General features: G+C 40.7%; 1 protein-coding gene across 2 annotated transcripts in view; it reads right to left on the minus strand.

Annotated features, from left to right (window-relative positions):
• The window catches only part of ZYG11A (zyg-11 family member A, cell cycle regulator), a 62,374-nt gene extending 50,403 nt beyond the window's left edge, over positions 1-11,971 (minus strand). Inside the window, exon 1 of one of the 2 annotated variants that reach the window (XM_081485272.1) lies at positions 11,355-11,971. In XM_081485272.1, the coding sequence (XP_081341398.1) occupies positions 11,355-11,444 (90 nt within the window). In that variant the 5' untranslated portion in view covers positions 11,445-11,971. The remainder of the gene's footprint in view (positions 1-11,354) is intronic. The other variant, XM_081485274.1, reaches the window with a different exon arrangement.
• Positions 11,972-16,835: the final 4,864 nt, after the last annotated feature.

Raw genomic sequence — 16,835 nt, forward strand, 5'->3', positions numbered from 1 at the left:
TAACACAGGTTCATTGGTGGTGTGGCATGCTTCTACAATTTGTTCCTTTTTATTGCTGAGAAGCACTCCACTGCAATGAATATACTAGAATTTCTTTCTTTACCAACTGAAGAGCATTTGGATTATTTGCATTTTAGACAAATTTGAATAAAGCTATAACAACTCACATAAAAATTTTTTTAATTATTTATTTTTGGTTGGGCTGGTTATTTATTGTGCTCAGGCTTTCTCCAGTTGCAGCACATGGGCTCAGTAGTTGCAGCTTGCAGGCTCTAGAGCTTAGCTGAGCTTAGTTGTTCTGTGGCATGTACGGTCTTTTCAGACCAGGAATCGAACCTGTGTCCCTTGCACTGGCTGCTGAATTCCCAACCAGTAGACTACCAGGGAAGTCCCTGGTGGGGCTTCCCACATAAAGTTTTGTGGGAACACAGTTTTCATTTTTCTTGAGTAGTCACCTAAAAATGGGATTTCTGTGTCCCTGGAATTCCACACTTCCTAAATGTTATGTGTATTTAACTTTACATAAGAAAGTACTCACCTGTTCTTGCAATGTGGCTCTATTATTTTGCATTCCCGAAAGAACATATGAGAGTTTCAACTGCTTCAAGTCCTGGCCATGTCAGAATTCATGTCAGAAAGAAGTATCAATTTCAGGGAAGCAAAAAAATTCCCTGAAACAGTCTTAGAAGACTTTTACTTGGGTCTCAAAACCCAGAATTGGTTCATGTGCCCATGTGAAAATGGAAATTATGCTTCCTGTGGGTAATTTCTACAGACCTATCTTCCAGGTCACTATTTCTTTATTCTGTCGCATTTAGTTCTTCATAGTCTAACTGTACATTGCCCTTTTTTCATTTTTTTAATTTCATTATTTAATAAATTTTAAACACACTTGTTTCATAGTGTTTCAATAATACCATTTTCTGAAGTCTCTGGGAATCTAATTCTGTTGATTCTTTTTTAAAAGATTTACTTATTTGTTTACTTGTTTTTGACTCCGCTGGGTCTTAACTTGTACTGTATGGGCTTCTCACTGTGGTGGCTTCTCTTGGTATGGAGCACACGCTTCAGTAGTTGTGGCTCCTGGGCTCTGGAGCACGGGGCTCAGTATTGTGGCACATAGGCTTAGATGCTCCATGGCATGTGGGATCTTCCCAAACCAGAGATCAAATCTGTTATCTCCCGCATTGGCAGGCAGATTGCCAACCACTAGACCAACAGGAAAGCCCCTGATTCTGTTGATTCTTAATCAGAGAGGTTCATGTTTTATAATTTAAGAATGTGAGCTAATCTTTTCTTTTTTTTAAGGCCTCATGGCACAGTATGCAGGATATTAGTTCCCCAACCAGGGATCAAATCCATGCCCCTAGCATTGAGATTAGAGAGTCTTAACCACTGAACCACAAGGGAAGTCCATGACTTTAAGTCTGTGAGTTAATCTAAGTCTGTGAGTTAATCTTCAGTGAGATTTTACTAGACTCCTGTGAAACCTGGGTAGAAGATACGCCACATCAGAGAGGTTATGCTAAATGCTATTTACCCAGGGGCATCATCAGTGACCATTTTGATAATTTCTCAGCTACACATTTCCTGAACCAAGCAAGAAATGTCAATTAAAACCATGAGTCTGTATTGGAGACAGACCTGTGACTGCACATTTTTAGGAGATATTTTTCTTCTTCAAAAATCCAAGCCAAAACTGACAAGTTTCCCTGTTTCTCTTTTCCATAAGCAGAGTTTTAGATCTACCATTTCCCTGAAGTATGATCAGCTTTTGTTAGTTCATGTTTATATATATATATTACAATTCACAGTCTCCATTCAAACTTCCCACCTGGCTTTGGCAAAGGTCTAGTCTCTAATCTTTGGTTATTTTAGGGCCTGCTTACAGTGATGATTTCCAGCTTCTATGAATTGGGTGGGGATGCTGGGGATTTCCTTTACTCTGTAATTGAATTTGCTGCATTTTATCCAGAATATCGCCTTTTAAGGCTTTATGACATTATTTGCCAAATTATTGGACATGGCAGTCTCATTTTTAAAATACAATAAAGATTAAATCCACATAAATGATGTTTAGAACATATATAAAATATTTAAATATAAAACAATATATTTTAAAATATTTTTGTATTCATGACACAGCTTAAATAGAATATATCAAATTTCTGAAGTCCCTATATACCCTTTCCTGATGCTACTTATCCCTTCACCCAGAGGTAACCTTTATCTTGAATATTATTTAGTTCTACATGTTTTTGAACTTTATATACATAGAATTATACCATAGTATTTTGTTACTTGTCTTTGTTTTATAAATCAGTAGTATGTTTTAAAGACTGACTTCCCATCAAGACCACTAATGACTAATAACTCTGACTCTATAATGTCTGATTACTGATAACATGATTCTAAATATTATCTATAAATCCAATGAATTCTACATTATTATCTTCAGGTCAGATCTCTCTTTAAGCCAGTGTTAGATAACCAGTTGCCTCCCTGACATATCTACTTAACCATGTCAGACAAATACTTCAAACTTACCATGTAGGAAACTACATTTATCCAGTCTTTCCCTACTCAGTAAATGGTATAACATCTATTCAGCTGTTTAATCTTTACTGACATTTCCTTATCTTTAATCAACATCCCACACAACACACAGATCCAATACATTAGCAAATCCTACTGGTTCTACCTGTGCCAGACATCTTCTATTTGCTAACTACCTCCCACTCAGACCCACTCAATCTCCACCTCTACTGCTGAGGTGATTTGTATAGATCCTATCAATAGGTTCCCATGAATAGGTTCCCTTACCCTCTGGCTGTTAGTTTGGTTCCGACATGAAACTCTCAAAAAACCGGAACACGTACTAGTTTCCTAGGTAATTTTCTGTAATAAATTACCAGAAATGTGGTGGCTAAAAACAACAGATATCTATTCTCTCACAGATCTGGAAGACAGAAGTCCAAAAATCAAGGTATGAGCAGGACCACTGTCCCTCTAAAGGCTCTAGGGAAGAATTCTTACGTTATCAGCTTCTGGAGGCTGTGGTTTCCCTCAGCTTATGGCGACACAACTCTAATCTTCATATGGCCTTCTTCCCTGTATCTCTAGGTCTCAAATCTCTATCCCTTTATCTTATAAACACTATAAATCCAGACATTAGATTTAGAGTCTGGTCTAAAAATTCAGGATGGATCAGATGTTCTCACCAAGATACTCAACCTGGGAATTCCCTGGTGGTAAGTAGTTAGGACTCTGTGCTTTCACTGCCAAGGGCCCAAATTCAATCCCCAGTCCCATAAGCCACGTGGTGGTGGTGCAGAAAAGCAACAGGGGAAGATCCTCAACTTAATTAAATTTGAAAACATCCTGACTCCAAAGGTCAAATTCACAGGTTCTAAGGGTTAAGACTTGGATATATGTTTTGGGGGTTACAACTCCACATAGATCATTTCCCCTGTTCTTTCTCATTTAAAGTATCTTGGGCTGGCTATGTCACACCGATCACTCCTCTAAGATTAGTCCTCTCTTCTTGCTATTGACTAAATGTCTGCATTCTTCCAAAATTCTTATGCTGCAATCTAACTTCTAATTTGATGTTTGGAGGGAGGAACCTTGGGAAGTCATTAGGTCATGAGGGTGAAGCCTTCACTGAATGGAATTAGTGCCTGTACAAGAGTGACCTCAGAGAGTTCCCTTGTCCCTTCTGCCATGTGAGAACACAGCAAAAAGATGTATATGAACCAGGAAGCGGGCTCTCACCAGACACCAAATCTTCCAGCACCTTGATCTTGAACCTACTTTCCAGAACTGTGAGAAATAAATTTATGTTTTTTATAAGTCACCCAGTCTATAGAATTTTAGTCACAGCAGCCTAAATGAACTAAGACATTCCTTCTGAGAGGTCCTCTGGGCCTAGGGGTGGCAAGAGCTATTATCACTAGGCATGAAGTAGTATATTATTGCGGTTTTCCATACCTCTCCCTTATCTTTGGAAGTAATCCCTTAATTAAACTCTCATTAAATTAGCCCTATTCTGACTGTGTCATCTATTTCCTGCTGTATGACTATCAAACCTCCCAAATAAATTTCTAGTTCATCCCCTTCTTTCTACCTCCACTTCCAATTCCCAACCCAAGTCACTACCATATCTTTCCAAGAATACTAAAAAACTCCAAATTACTCTACTTCCACTCTTAATCCTTTTCCAATCCATCTCAACCTAGGGTTTAGATTCATCATTTCTAAAATACAAAGCACTACTATATAACTCTCCTAATTAACATGTTTTAATGGGTATAAGGTAAAAAATCAAACAAACAAAAAGCTATATTTTATATACAACCAACAATTAGAAAATTAAACTTTAAAAGTTTACAACGGCATTTTTTTTGTTTTTGTTCTGTTATTATTTTTGGCCACACCATGTGGCTTGCACATGCAGGATCTTAACTCCCAGACCAGGGATCAAATCCTGCATTCCTTAACCACTGGACCTCCAGAGAAGGCCCTTCAATAGCACTTTAAAAACCTCAGAGAGACTTTCTTGGTAGTCCAGTGACTGAGACTTCAAATTGGGACTCTAATGCAGGGAGCCAAGGTTTGATCCCTCATCAGGGCACTAGATCCTACATGCTGCAACTAAGAGTTACAATGGTGCAACTAAAGATCTTCATCCAGCTCAGCCAAAAAAAAACTCAAAGAAATCCCTGGCAGTCCAGCGGTAAGGACACTGAGCTTTCACTGCCAAAGGCCCCAGTTTCATCCCTGGTCAGAAACTAAGATCCCATGAGCCACAGAACACAGACAAAAAATCTGTTTTAAAAACCTCAAATATAGGCCTGACTCAAAAAGACAACAAAAATCTAAACACACTAGGATCCATAATGTTTAGCTTACAATAAAATATAAGAAATGGTAAGAAGCAGGAAAGAAAATAAAATCAATCACCAGAAATAGATCCAGGGAACTCCCTGGAGGCCTAGTGGTTAGGGCTCCACAATTTCACTACAGAGGGTTTGGGTTTAATCCCTGGATGGGGAACTAAGATCCTACAAACTGCATGATGCAGCCAAAAAAAACAGAGCAAAAAACAGATCCAGAAATAACATAATTAGCAAACAAGAACTTTAAAATAGGTATTATAATTCATGGATACACAGGAGAATATGAATATAATGAGGGAATAAATGTGGAATCTCAACAGAGACTAGAGACAGCCCACATGCAGCAAGAAAATAAATAAATAAACTTAAAAATAAAAAAGGAATCTTGAAAATCTATGAAATTGTTTTATAGTTTAATATTTATTGAATTACATAGCTAATTCACCAGGTACAAAAAACAATAAACTTTCTTTTTTAAAAAGTCAAAAAATATTGAAATTAGATACAAAATATAAACCAACTGATCCCGGAAGCAAAAATGGACCCAAAGTGAAATAAACAAAAGACACTATAACACGACAAATGGCTAAAAACCTATGATAAAAAAAAAACCTAAGCTAGGGGTGGGGCAGGGGGAACTAGAAGTACTGAGGACAGTTTAAAATGAAAAAATATGACCACTGAATTTTCATCAGAAGCAATGAAATAACACTTTTAAAGTGCTGTAGAGGGCTTTCCTGGTGACTGAGTGGTAAAGAATCCACCTGCCAGCGCAAGAGACATGGATTCTATCCCTGATTCGTGAAGATCCCACATGTCTCTGAGCAACTACGCCTACGAGCCACAACTACTGAGCCTGTGCTCTAGAGCCCCAGAGCCACAACTACTGAGCCTACGAGCTGAAACTACTGAAGCCCGCACACCCTAGAGCCTGTGCTCAGCAACGAGAAGGCCCTGCACTGCAACTAGAGAATACCCCTGCTCACCACAACTAAAGAAAAGCCCATGCAGCAACAAAGATCCAGCTAAATAAGTCAAATTTTCTAAAAAACTTAAGTGCAGTAGGAAGAAAAATTAACTGCGTTGAAAATATCGTTCAAAAATAAAGGTAAAATAAAGATATTTTCAGACAAAGTAGAAAGAACCTATCATCAGCAGATCTACACTATAAGAAAGGTAAAATGTTCTTTAAGTAAAGAAACATTATACAAGATGAATATTTGGGATCTAGAGAAAAGAGAAAAGGGAAGAGTACTGGAAACAGGAGCATGTGGATAAATATTAAACTATTTTTCTTATTTCCTAATTTCTTTAATAACTGATCAAAGAAAAAGTAAAAACAATATACTGTGCAACTTAGAAAAGTAAAATGTATTATTTCAATAGTACAAAGGACAGGAAAGAGGGGAGAAAATGAAAGAATACTGTTGTAAGCTGAAGTGATATATTTAAAAGTAGTGCAGTAAGTCAAACATGTACATTTTAAAACCTAGAGCTGTGACTCTCAAACTTTTTGGTCTTAGGATCAACAGTACTCTTAAAAACTGGATTACATCTATCAACATTTACTGTATTATAAGTTAAAACTAACAAATCTTTAAAATATATATTAACTCATTCAGAAATAATAAAAGTTAAACCAATCACATGTTCACACAAAGAACAGTTTTTTTTTTCTGGTCGCACCACGCGGCTTGTGGGATCTTAGTTCCCAGACCAAGGACTGAGCCTGCACCCGTAGCAGTGAAAGCACCAAGTCCTAACCACTGGATTACCAGGAAATTCCCAACAAAGAACATTTTTTTTTAAAGAGCTATATTCTCAAAAAGAATTTTTAAAAGTTTAGTGACAATGGCAGCACTATTTTACATCTTTGCAAATTTCATTAATGTGAGGCTTAATGAAAGAGAATGGGGTCTTAGAGACCCCAAAGGTCTTGAGTTCACATTTTAAAAACTGTTATCTTTGTGTGACCATTCAGAGAAGAGGAACAGTACTAGTAAATCAACAGAAAAGATAGAATGAAACTTTAAAAATAATCAGTTTGGAAAAAAAATACTCTATTGAGGGAATTCCCTGGCAGTCCAGTGGTTAGGACTCTGAGCTTTCACTGTCAAAAGTGAGAGCTCAATTCCTGGTCCAGGAACTAAGGTCCAACAATATAAAGTTAAATTCACAATCAATAAAACCTACCACATTAACACAATTAAGAACAAAAACGTATGTCCTTAATATACACTGAGAAAGTATTTCAACAAATTTCAAAACACATTCATGATTTCCATGGTTGAAAAAAACAAAAACAAAAAAAAAATCAGCAAACTAAGAATAGAAGAAAACTTCCTTAATTTGATAAAGAGCATCTGTGGGAAAACCAAAGGGCTAGAACGATATAAAGATGTCTCTTCTCACCATTACATTCTACAAAAGGTCCTATATACTGCATTTTTTAGAAAAAGAAATACAAAGCACAGATTGAAAGGGAATAAGTAAAGCTGTCTTTATTTACAGACAACAGATTATAAAGAAAGTCTTAAGAAAACAAAAAAAATAACCAGAGAATATATGTGGCTTTACGTCAGTAGTGACAATAGCTACTTCATTCTGATATTAGTTATTTCAGTCTTCCTTTGGTTATCCTGGCTAAAGATCTATCAATTTTATTGATCTTTTCAAAGAACCAACTTTTGATTAAATTTTTTCTATTTTTTTAAAGTAGCTTTAGCAAAGTCATAAGATACAAGATCAATATACCTCCCAAACTACAAACTTTTAAAATATATTTACAGTACTAACAAAAATAGGAATAAATTTAACAGATATTTACACTAAAAACTATAAAACACTGCTAAATAAAATTTAAAACAACAGAGAGAAATCTAAAGGAAAAGTATTCATGAATTGTACAATTTTTTTAATTAAGTAAAAATAAAATCTTAATCAAATGACAAATGTACCCAGTACAGTGTGGAACCACACAGAAATGAGTTAGTCTGATCACTTTTCTAAAGAAAACCTTGCTTTTCAATTACAGTCAGTGGCAACAAAAAATGTACTTGACATGCTGTGCTAGGACATACATTAACAACTCAGCTTTTCCGTTAGCTACAAACAAATGTCAGGCTGGATGAATCACAAACTGGAATCAAGATTGCCAGACTAACAACAACCACCTCAGATATGCAGACGATACCACTCTAACAGCAGAAAGTGAAGAGGAACTGAAAAGCCTCTTGATAAGGGTGAAAGTTCAGTTCAGTTCAGTTGTTCAGTCTCTTTGCGACCCCATGCATTGCAGCATGCCAGGCTTCCCTATCCATTACCAACTCCCGGAGCTTGCTCAAACTCATGTCCATTGAGTTGGTGATGCTATCCAACCATCTCATCCTCTGTCGACTCCTTCTCTCCTCCTGCCTTCAATCTTTACCAGCATCACGGTCTTTTCAAATGAGTCAGTTCTTCGCATCAGGTGGCTAAAGTATTGGAGCTTCTGCTTCAGCATCAGTCCTTCCAATGAATATTCAGGATTGATTTTCTTTAGGATTGACTGGTTGGATCTTGCAGTCCAAGGGACTCTCAAGAGTCTTCTCCAACACCACAGTTCAAAAGCATCAATTCTTTGGTGCTCAGCTTTCTTTATCGTCCAACTCTCACATCCATACATGACTACTGGAAAAACCATAGCTCTGACTAGACCAACCTTTGCTGGAAAAGTAGTCTCTGCTTTTTAATATACTGTCTAGGTTTGTCATAGCTTTTCTTCCAAGGAGCAAGCATCTTTAATCTCATGGCTGCAGTCACCATCTGTAGTGATTTTCGAGCTCAAGAAAATAAAGTCTGTCACTGTTTCCATCTTTTCCCCATCTATTTACCATTTTGAATGCTGAGTTTTAAGCCAGCTTTTTCATTCTCCTCTTTCATTTTCATCAAGAGGCTCTTTAAAAAAAAGAGGCTCTTTACTTCCTCTTCACTTTGGCCATAAGGGTGGTATCATCTGTGTATCCGAGGTTACTGATATTTCTCCTGGCAATCCTGATTCCAGCTTATGCTTCATCCAGTCTGTCTTTGTCACTGCTTCCACTTTTTCTCCTCCTGTTTGCCATGAAGTGATGGGACCAGACGCCATGATCTTAGTTTTTTAAATGCTAAATTTTAAGCCAGCTTTTTTCACTCACCTCTTTCAACCTCATACCCCAACAGTATACATTCAAAAAACTAAGATGATGGCATCTGGTCCCAACACTTTATGACAAAGAGAAAGAAAAAGTGGAAGCAGTGGCAAACTTCATTTTCTTGGGCTCCAAAATCACTGTGGACTGTGACTGCAGTCATGAAATTAAAAGACGCTTGTGCCATGGACGGAAAGCTATGACAAACCAGACAGAGTATCAAAAAGCAGAGCCATCACTTTGCCGACAAAGGTCCAAACAGTCAAAGCTATGGTTTTTCCAGCAGTCATGTATGGATGTGAGAGTTGGACCATAAAGAAGGCTGAGCGCCAAAGAACTGATGCTTTCAAATTGTGGTGCTAGAGAAGACTCTTCAGCGTCGCTTGGACAGTAAGATCAAACCAGTCAATCCTAAAGGAAATCAACCCTAAATATTCATTGGAAGGACTGATGCTGAAACTCCAATATTTTGGCCACCTGAGGCAAAACGCTGACTCACTGGAAAAGACTCTTATGCTGGGAAAGTGGAAGTCATTCAGTCCTGTCTGATGCGACCTCATGGACTATACAGTCCATGGAATTCTCCACGCCAGAATACTGGAGAGGGTAGCCTTGCCCTTCTCCAGGGGATCTCAACCCAGGGATAGAATCCAGGTCTCCCACATTGCAGGCGGATTCTTTACCAGCTGAGCCACAAGAGAAGCCCAATACTGAAGTGGGTAGCCTATCCCTTCTCCAGTGGATCTTCCCTATGGAGGAATCTCCTGCATTGCAGGTGGATTCTTGACCAACTGAGCTTTCAGGGAAGCCCAGTGCTGGGAAAGATTGAAGGCAAAAAGAGAAGGGAGAGGCAGAGGATGAGATGATGAGATAGCATCACCAACTCAATGGATGTGAATTTGAGCAAACTCCAGGAGATAGTGAAGGACAGGGAAGCGTGGCAGTGTTGCTGTCCATGGGATCGCTAAAGAGCCAGATAGGACTTAGCAACTGAACAATAACAACCAAATTTATGCATTATTTAAGAAGCTTTTAAAAGTGAGTCCAAAAGGGTCTACAGGATTACAGGTTAGATCTCTGCAGGACACAAAGGCCAACAAGGCGTTAGTGTGTAAAGTGCAACCTCAATCAGAATATTTCCTTTCCTCCATACTAACTGTGGGTTGAGCATTCACTAGATTTTGACTTCTAAGAAGAGTGGCCCTTGGGGTTTTGTAGAATATGGAATCACATCGGAAATGATGTCAGAATCAAGATCTTGGGCAAGTCAAGGGTTCTCAATTTTCCTACCCACTAGTAAAATGGAGACCATCAATGCCTACAAAAAAATCCGAGAGCTTACTGTAGAAATGGGATAACTGAAACACAGTAGGCTCGAAATACACACTCTTTTGGTTTGCATGTTGCTCAATTTCGTTTGAAAGGCATTCAGAGGGAAACGGGGCGCGGGGCCGAAACGAACATATGGAATTTTACGAATTTCATTCTTTGGGGTTCCAGTTCTTCCAGGCGGGCTCTTTCTGTTAACAATCCCAGGACGGACCGGTCTTATACTCTGGGAAACAGCAAGTCCCCAACGTATGTTCGGGAACAGTCGAAGTTTGAGGCGTTTGGGCTCAGGATGACAATAAATGCCACGGGCCAAGCATAAAGCCACGCCCCGTGCTTACGTCTAAACTTAACACCACCTTGCAAAATAGCTGTCGCCCGCGCTTGCACACAGTCTTCCCAGGCGGCGCTAGTCAATCCGCCTGCCAATGCAGGAGACAGGAGAGCCGCGTTCGATCCCTACGTAGGGAAGATACTCCTGGAGGAGAGCATGGCAATCCACTCCAGTATTCTTACTGGAGAATCCCATGGACAGAGAAGCCTGGTGGGCTACAGTCCATAGGGTCGCAAAGAGTCGCACACGACTGAAGCGACTTAGCACGCAAGCACTCACTTGCACAGGAGAACCAAGGGGACCAGAGGAGAGGACCCGCCCAAGGTCAAGCGGGAGGTGGGACATACGCCGCCACTCCTCGGCTGCGCAGGGTCGGCGCGCTAGGCCCCGAGGCTGGGACGCCCAGGGCGGAAAACTCCTCTCCGATAAGCACTTCCCAGCATCTGAAGACAGAAGCCTAACGGGCTCAGCCTCTTCAGACTTTAACCCCCCGCGTCGGTCAAACGAGCCAAAAGTGTCTCCGCACGGTCCCCGACAACTTGCCGTGCTCGCCCCGGGCTGGGCCTCCAGCCGAGGTTCGCGTTCCATTTCCTGCCCCCGTCCCTTGCCGTCCTCGGAGCTCACCTGCACCACGAGGCTGCCTAGTAAATCCTCCCGAGCGTCCGGAGGGACGATGGTCCGGGGCGAAAGGCCCGAGTGCAAGAAGTGAACCATGGCGACGGCGAGGCGTCGAGGAGCGAGCTGCCGTCGAGCTGGGCCCGGATCCCGCGAGAGGTGGATTCGACCCGCGCCAGGAAGCAGCTGAGCAACACCCGCTCGGAGAGCAGACACTCAGCGCTCCAGCCGCGAGGTTTGAAATGCCGGGCGCGGCGACGCGCACTCGCCCACCGTAGACCCCGCCCCCAGGACGGGCCTCACCACCCCCACCGGGGCCACCCACCACTCCATCCGGTGAAGATCCAACCGTTCTCATTCCACCTCTTTCAGGCCGTAGAAACCAACCACTCACTCAACTCCTGCCCACACGTCTATGCCCAAGTCTCTCACAAAACCTACGCCCTAGGGTTCAATACCACGTTCCCTTTGCCCGCAAAGGCACGCCCACGGACCAGCTCTGTGGAGTTGGGAAACAGAATATGGCGGTCCCTCTGTGTCCCCAGGGGCATTGGTTTCAGGGTCCACCATACCCAAATCCCATGAAACTGAAGTACCTTATAAAAAGGAGTAGTATTTGGGTATAACGTACGCACTTCCTCCTCTATACTTTAAATGACCTCTAGATTGCTCATACTAGTATAACTAATACAATGTAAATTCTGTGTATTTACATATATTTTGCTGGTACTAGCAAATTCAGATTTTGCTTTTTGAAACCTCATGAAAAATTTTTTTCTGAACATGTTCCATAGACGTTGAATCCGGGGATAGAGAACCCATGGATATTGAGGGCTGATTGCATACATTTTAAAGTATATTTTTAAAAGACTTTTCTCTTAGAACTGGCAATAGCACCTCTCTTGTTTCTTATGACCTAAAAGTATTAAGAAGACCCTTATAATCTGCTCCAAGAAACCCTGAAAGAGAGCAATAAGTTAGTACACTAGTAAAATTAACAGAAGGTATGTCTTGGAAAAGGATAGTTAAGAGTAGGGAGCCTTGAATTTGAATACTGCATTGGAATGCCTGCTCTTGGACAAGATTCTTAATTTCTCTAAAGCTCAACTTCCTCATCAGTAAAATGGGATAAGAAGGCCTTATAAATAAGATAGTGTATGTAGCAAGCTCCCTGGTGGTCTAACAGTTATGATTCCACGCTTTCACGACCTTGTCCCAGGTTCAGTCCCTGGTTGGGGAAGTGAGATCCCGCAAACTGCGCAACAAAAAGAAAAAAAGTATGTATGTAAAACACATGAAAATGCTTGACACAGAACAAGTCCTAGATTGTTGTTGTTCAGTCGCTCAGGTGTGTCCCGAGTCTTTGTGACCCCGTGGACTGTAGCCTGCCAGGCTCCTCAGTCCCTGGAATTCTCCAGGCAAGAATACTGGAGTGGGTTGCCACTCCCTTCTCCGGGCGATCTTCCTGACCCAGCGTCTCCTGCATTGGCAGGCAGATTCTTTGCCACTGCGCCACCTGGGAAGCCTCATATTGAAGTATAGTTGATTTACAATGTTGCGTTAGTTTCGGGTGTACTTTTTTATTTAATTTTTACTTTATAGTGGAGTATTTTTTAAGACTATTTTATAACTTCTGTCCTCAAATCTTGAACACCTCTTCCCCTAATCATACTATCAGTTTCTTCTTTCACTGAAAAAAAAAAATAGAATCAAAAAGAACATTCTAGGGACTTCTGTCGTGGTCCAGTGGTTAAAACTCCACATTCACAATGCAGGGGGCCAAGGTTTGATCCCTGGTCAGGGAACTGGATCCTACATGCAGCAACTAAGACCTGGAGCAGCCAAATAAATAAATAATTTTTTTAAAAAAACATTCTAAGCTCCAACCATTATGTCTACCCATCTACTATAGGCTTTCTATTCTATTACCATGAACTCTTTATACTCTTTGTTGTTGTGCAGTCACTCAGTCATGTCTGACACTTTGCAGCCCCATGGGCTGCAGTATGCCAGGCTCCCCTGTCCTTCAGTATCTCCAGAGTTTGCTCAAACTCATTTCCATTGAGTTGGCGATGCCATCAAACCATCTCATCCTCTGTTGTCCCCTTCTCCGCCTGCCTTCAATCTTTCCCACCTCAAGTTCTTTTCCAAGGAGTCGGCTCTTCGCATCAGGTGGCCCAAGTGTTGGAGCTTCAGCATCAGTCCTTCCAATGAATACTCAGGACTGATTTCCTTCAGGATTGACTGGTCTGTTCTCCTTTCAGTCCAAGGGCCTCTCAAGAGTCTTCTCCAACACCACAGTTCAAAAGCATCAATTCTTTGGTGCTCAGCTTTCTTTATCATCCAACTCTCACATCCATACATGACTACTGGAAAAACCATAGCTTTGACTAGATGGACCTTTGCTGGAAAAGTGATGTCTTTTCTTTTTACTATGCTGTCTAGGTTGGTCATAGTTTTTCTTCCAAGGAGCAAGCATCTTTTAATTTCATGGCTGCAGTCACCATCTGCAGTGATTTTGGAGCCCAAGAAAATAAAGTCTATCACTGTTTTCATTGTTTCCCCATCTATTTGCCATGAAGTGATGGAACCAGTTATGCCATGATCTTAGTTTTTGTTTTTTTTTTAATATTTATTTATTTCTTTATTTGACTGCACCAGGTCTTAGTTGCAGCATGTGGGATCTAGTTCCCTGACTAGGGATTGAACTTGGGGCCCCTGAGTTGGGAGCCTGGAGTCTTAGCCACTGGACCACCAGGGAAGTCCCTGATCTTAGATTTTTGAATGTTGAATTTTAAGCCAGCTTTTTCACTTTCTTCTTTCACCTTTATCAAGAGGCTCTTTAATTCCTCTTTGCTTTCTGCCATAAGGGTGGTGTCATCTGCATATCTGAAGTTATTGATATTTCTCCTGGCAATCTTGACTCCAGCTTGTGCTTCATCCAGCCTGGGATTTCGCATGATGGACTCTGCATATAACTTAAATAAGTAGGGTGACAATATATAGCCTTGACATACACCTTTCCCAATTTGGAACCAGTCCATTGTTCCATGTCCGGTTCTAACTGTTGCTTCTTGGCCTGCATACAGGTTTCTCAGGAGACAGGTAAGGTGGTCTGGTATTCGGATCTCTCTAAGAATTTTCCACAGTTTGTTGTGATCCACACAGTCAAAGGCTTTAACGTAGTCAATGAAGCAGAAGCAGATGTTTTTCTGGAATTCTCTTGTTTTTCTATGATCCAGTGGATATTGGCAATTTGGCTAGTTCTGGGCTTCTGCAATAGGTCTCATCTCTTGCTTATTCAAAGACATCATCCAGCAACATCCTTTCTTTCTCCTGAATTATTTTTTCCCCTTTCTTGGATCATTGCCACCAGCTGATACTTTTCCCATAATTGAAAAAAAAAACAAAACACTTCTTTTGACCTTATTTCTAGTACTTAATACCTATTCAGTTCTTGCCCTCATATCTCTTCACCCTTTTGTGCAAATCTTATCCAAAACGTGGTCTGTATATGCTGTCTCCAATTTTTTTCTTACCATTTTCTTTCACCCCTGCCACTCCACTAACCATTCTTCTGAACTTCCAGGTTGCTGAATTCAGTTGTCACTCTTCTCTCATCTTATTTATTCAGCAGCATTTGCCCCAGGTAATCATTTCTTCTTCCCTAAAATACTTTCTCCATTTGGCTTCCAGGATGCATCTTCTCCTCCTCCTCCTCTCCCATGCCTTGCTTTCTCTTCTCCTCCTACTTCATTTTTGCTCCTTCTCATCTTCTTGATTTCTCATCACCCATAGTTCTAAATCTTTATGTACCCCCAAGACTCTGTGCTTGTATACGTCTTCCCTATCCAATCTCTCTTCCTTGTGGTAATTTTGTCTAGTTTCATAACTTTAAAAGAAATTTATATGCTGATATATCCATGTTTTATGTCTAGACTGTACCTTGCTTTTGAACTTGATACATTCGGTGGTCTAGTCAACATATACACCTGGTTATCAAAATAGCCTAATGTGTCCAAAAGTAAACTCCTGTTGTCCTTACCCTAATCTGCTTTTCCTGCCAGTCTTTCCTGTTTTAGTATATGGCAACTCCTTCCTTTCTGTTGCTTGTGACAAAACCTTGGAAATAATTTTTAACTTCTCTCTTATTCTTATATCCAATATCCTATCTGTTAGGAAATCCTATCGACTCTGTCTTCAAAATATATCCAAGGACTATGTCTTATCTCTTCTACCTGCTATCCTGGTCCAAGCCCCTGTCAGAAACAACTTGGATTCTTACAATATCCTCCTGTCTGGTTTCCCAGATTTCAGGCTTGTTCCATTAAAATCTGCTCTCAACATAGCAACTAGAGTGATCAGTTTAAACATCATGTCATCCTCTACCTCAAATCCTCCAATAGCTTCCCATCTCAGGCAGAATATAAAGATTCATAAGGATGGTGTTCTCCAAGGTTCTACATAATCTGTTCTTTCCATGCCCTTCTCTTACTTCATCTTCTGCCACTCTCTCCTTTATTTATTCTACTCCAGCACCATTGGACTGCTTGTTATATTCATGGATATCTCTCTTACTTCCTTCAAATTTTTGCTCAAATGTTGGCCTTATTAGTAAGGCTTATTTAACTTTTATGCAGAGTACATCATGTGAAACGCCATACGGATGAAGCACAAGCTGGAATCAAGATTGCTGGGAGAAATATCAATAATATCAGATATGCAGATGACACCACACATATGAAGAAAGAAGAAAATTAAGAAGAACTAAAGAGTCTCTTGATGAAAGTGAAAGAGGAGAGTGAAAAAGCTGCCTTAAAACTCAAAATTCGAAAACATAAGATCATGGCATCACATTCCATCACTTCATGGCAAATAGATGGGGAAACAATGGAAACAGTGATAGACTTTATTTTCTTGGGCTCCAAAATCATTGCAGATGGTGACTGCAGCCATGAAATTAAAAGATGCTTGCTCCTTGGAAGAAAAACTATGATCAACCTAGACAACCTGAGCGACTGAACTGAACTGACATGAGGGAAAAGACTTTGTTATGCTACTGCTAAGTCACTTCAGTCATGTCCGACTCTGTGCAACCCCATAGACGGCAGCCCACCAGGCTCCCCCGTCCCTGGGATTCTCCAGGCAAGAATACTGGAGTGGGTTGCCATTTCCTTCTCCAATGCATGAAAGGGAAAAGTGAAAGTGAAGTTGCTCAGTCGTGTCTGACTCTTAGCGACCCCATGGACTATAGCCTATCAGGCTCCTCCGTCCATGGGATTTTCCAGGCAAGAGTACTGGAGTAGGGTGCCATTGCCTTCTCCGAGACTTTGTTATACCCAGGTATAAAAGAGTGCCAAGGGATTTCCCTGGTGGCTCAGTGGTAAAGAATTCACCTGTGATGCAGGAGATGCAAGTTTGATCCCTGGGTCAGGAAGATCCCCTAGAGAAGGAAATAGCAACCCAGTCTGTTTGGGGGGTATCCAAAAT

Source organism: Giraffa tippelskirchi, chromosome 5, assembly GCF_054371585.1.
Source record: "Giraffa tippelskirchi isolate mGirTip1 chromosome 5, T2T-mGirTip1v1.2.pri, whole genome shotgun sequence".
Lineage (NCBI taxonomy): Eukaryota > Metazoa > Chordata > Mammalia > Artiodactyla > Giraffidae > Giraffa > Giraffa tippelskirchi.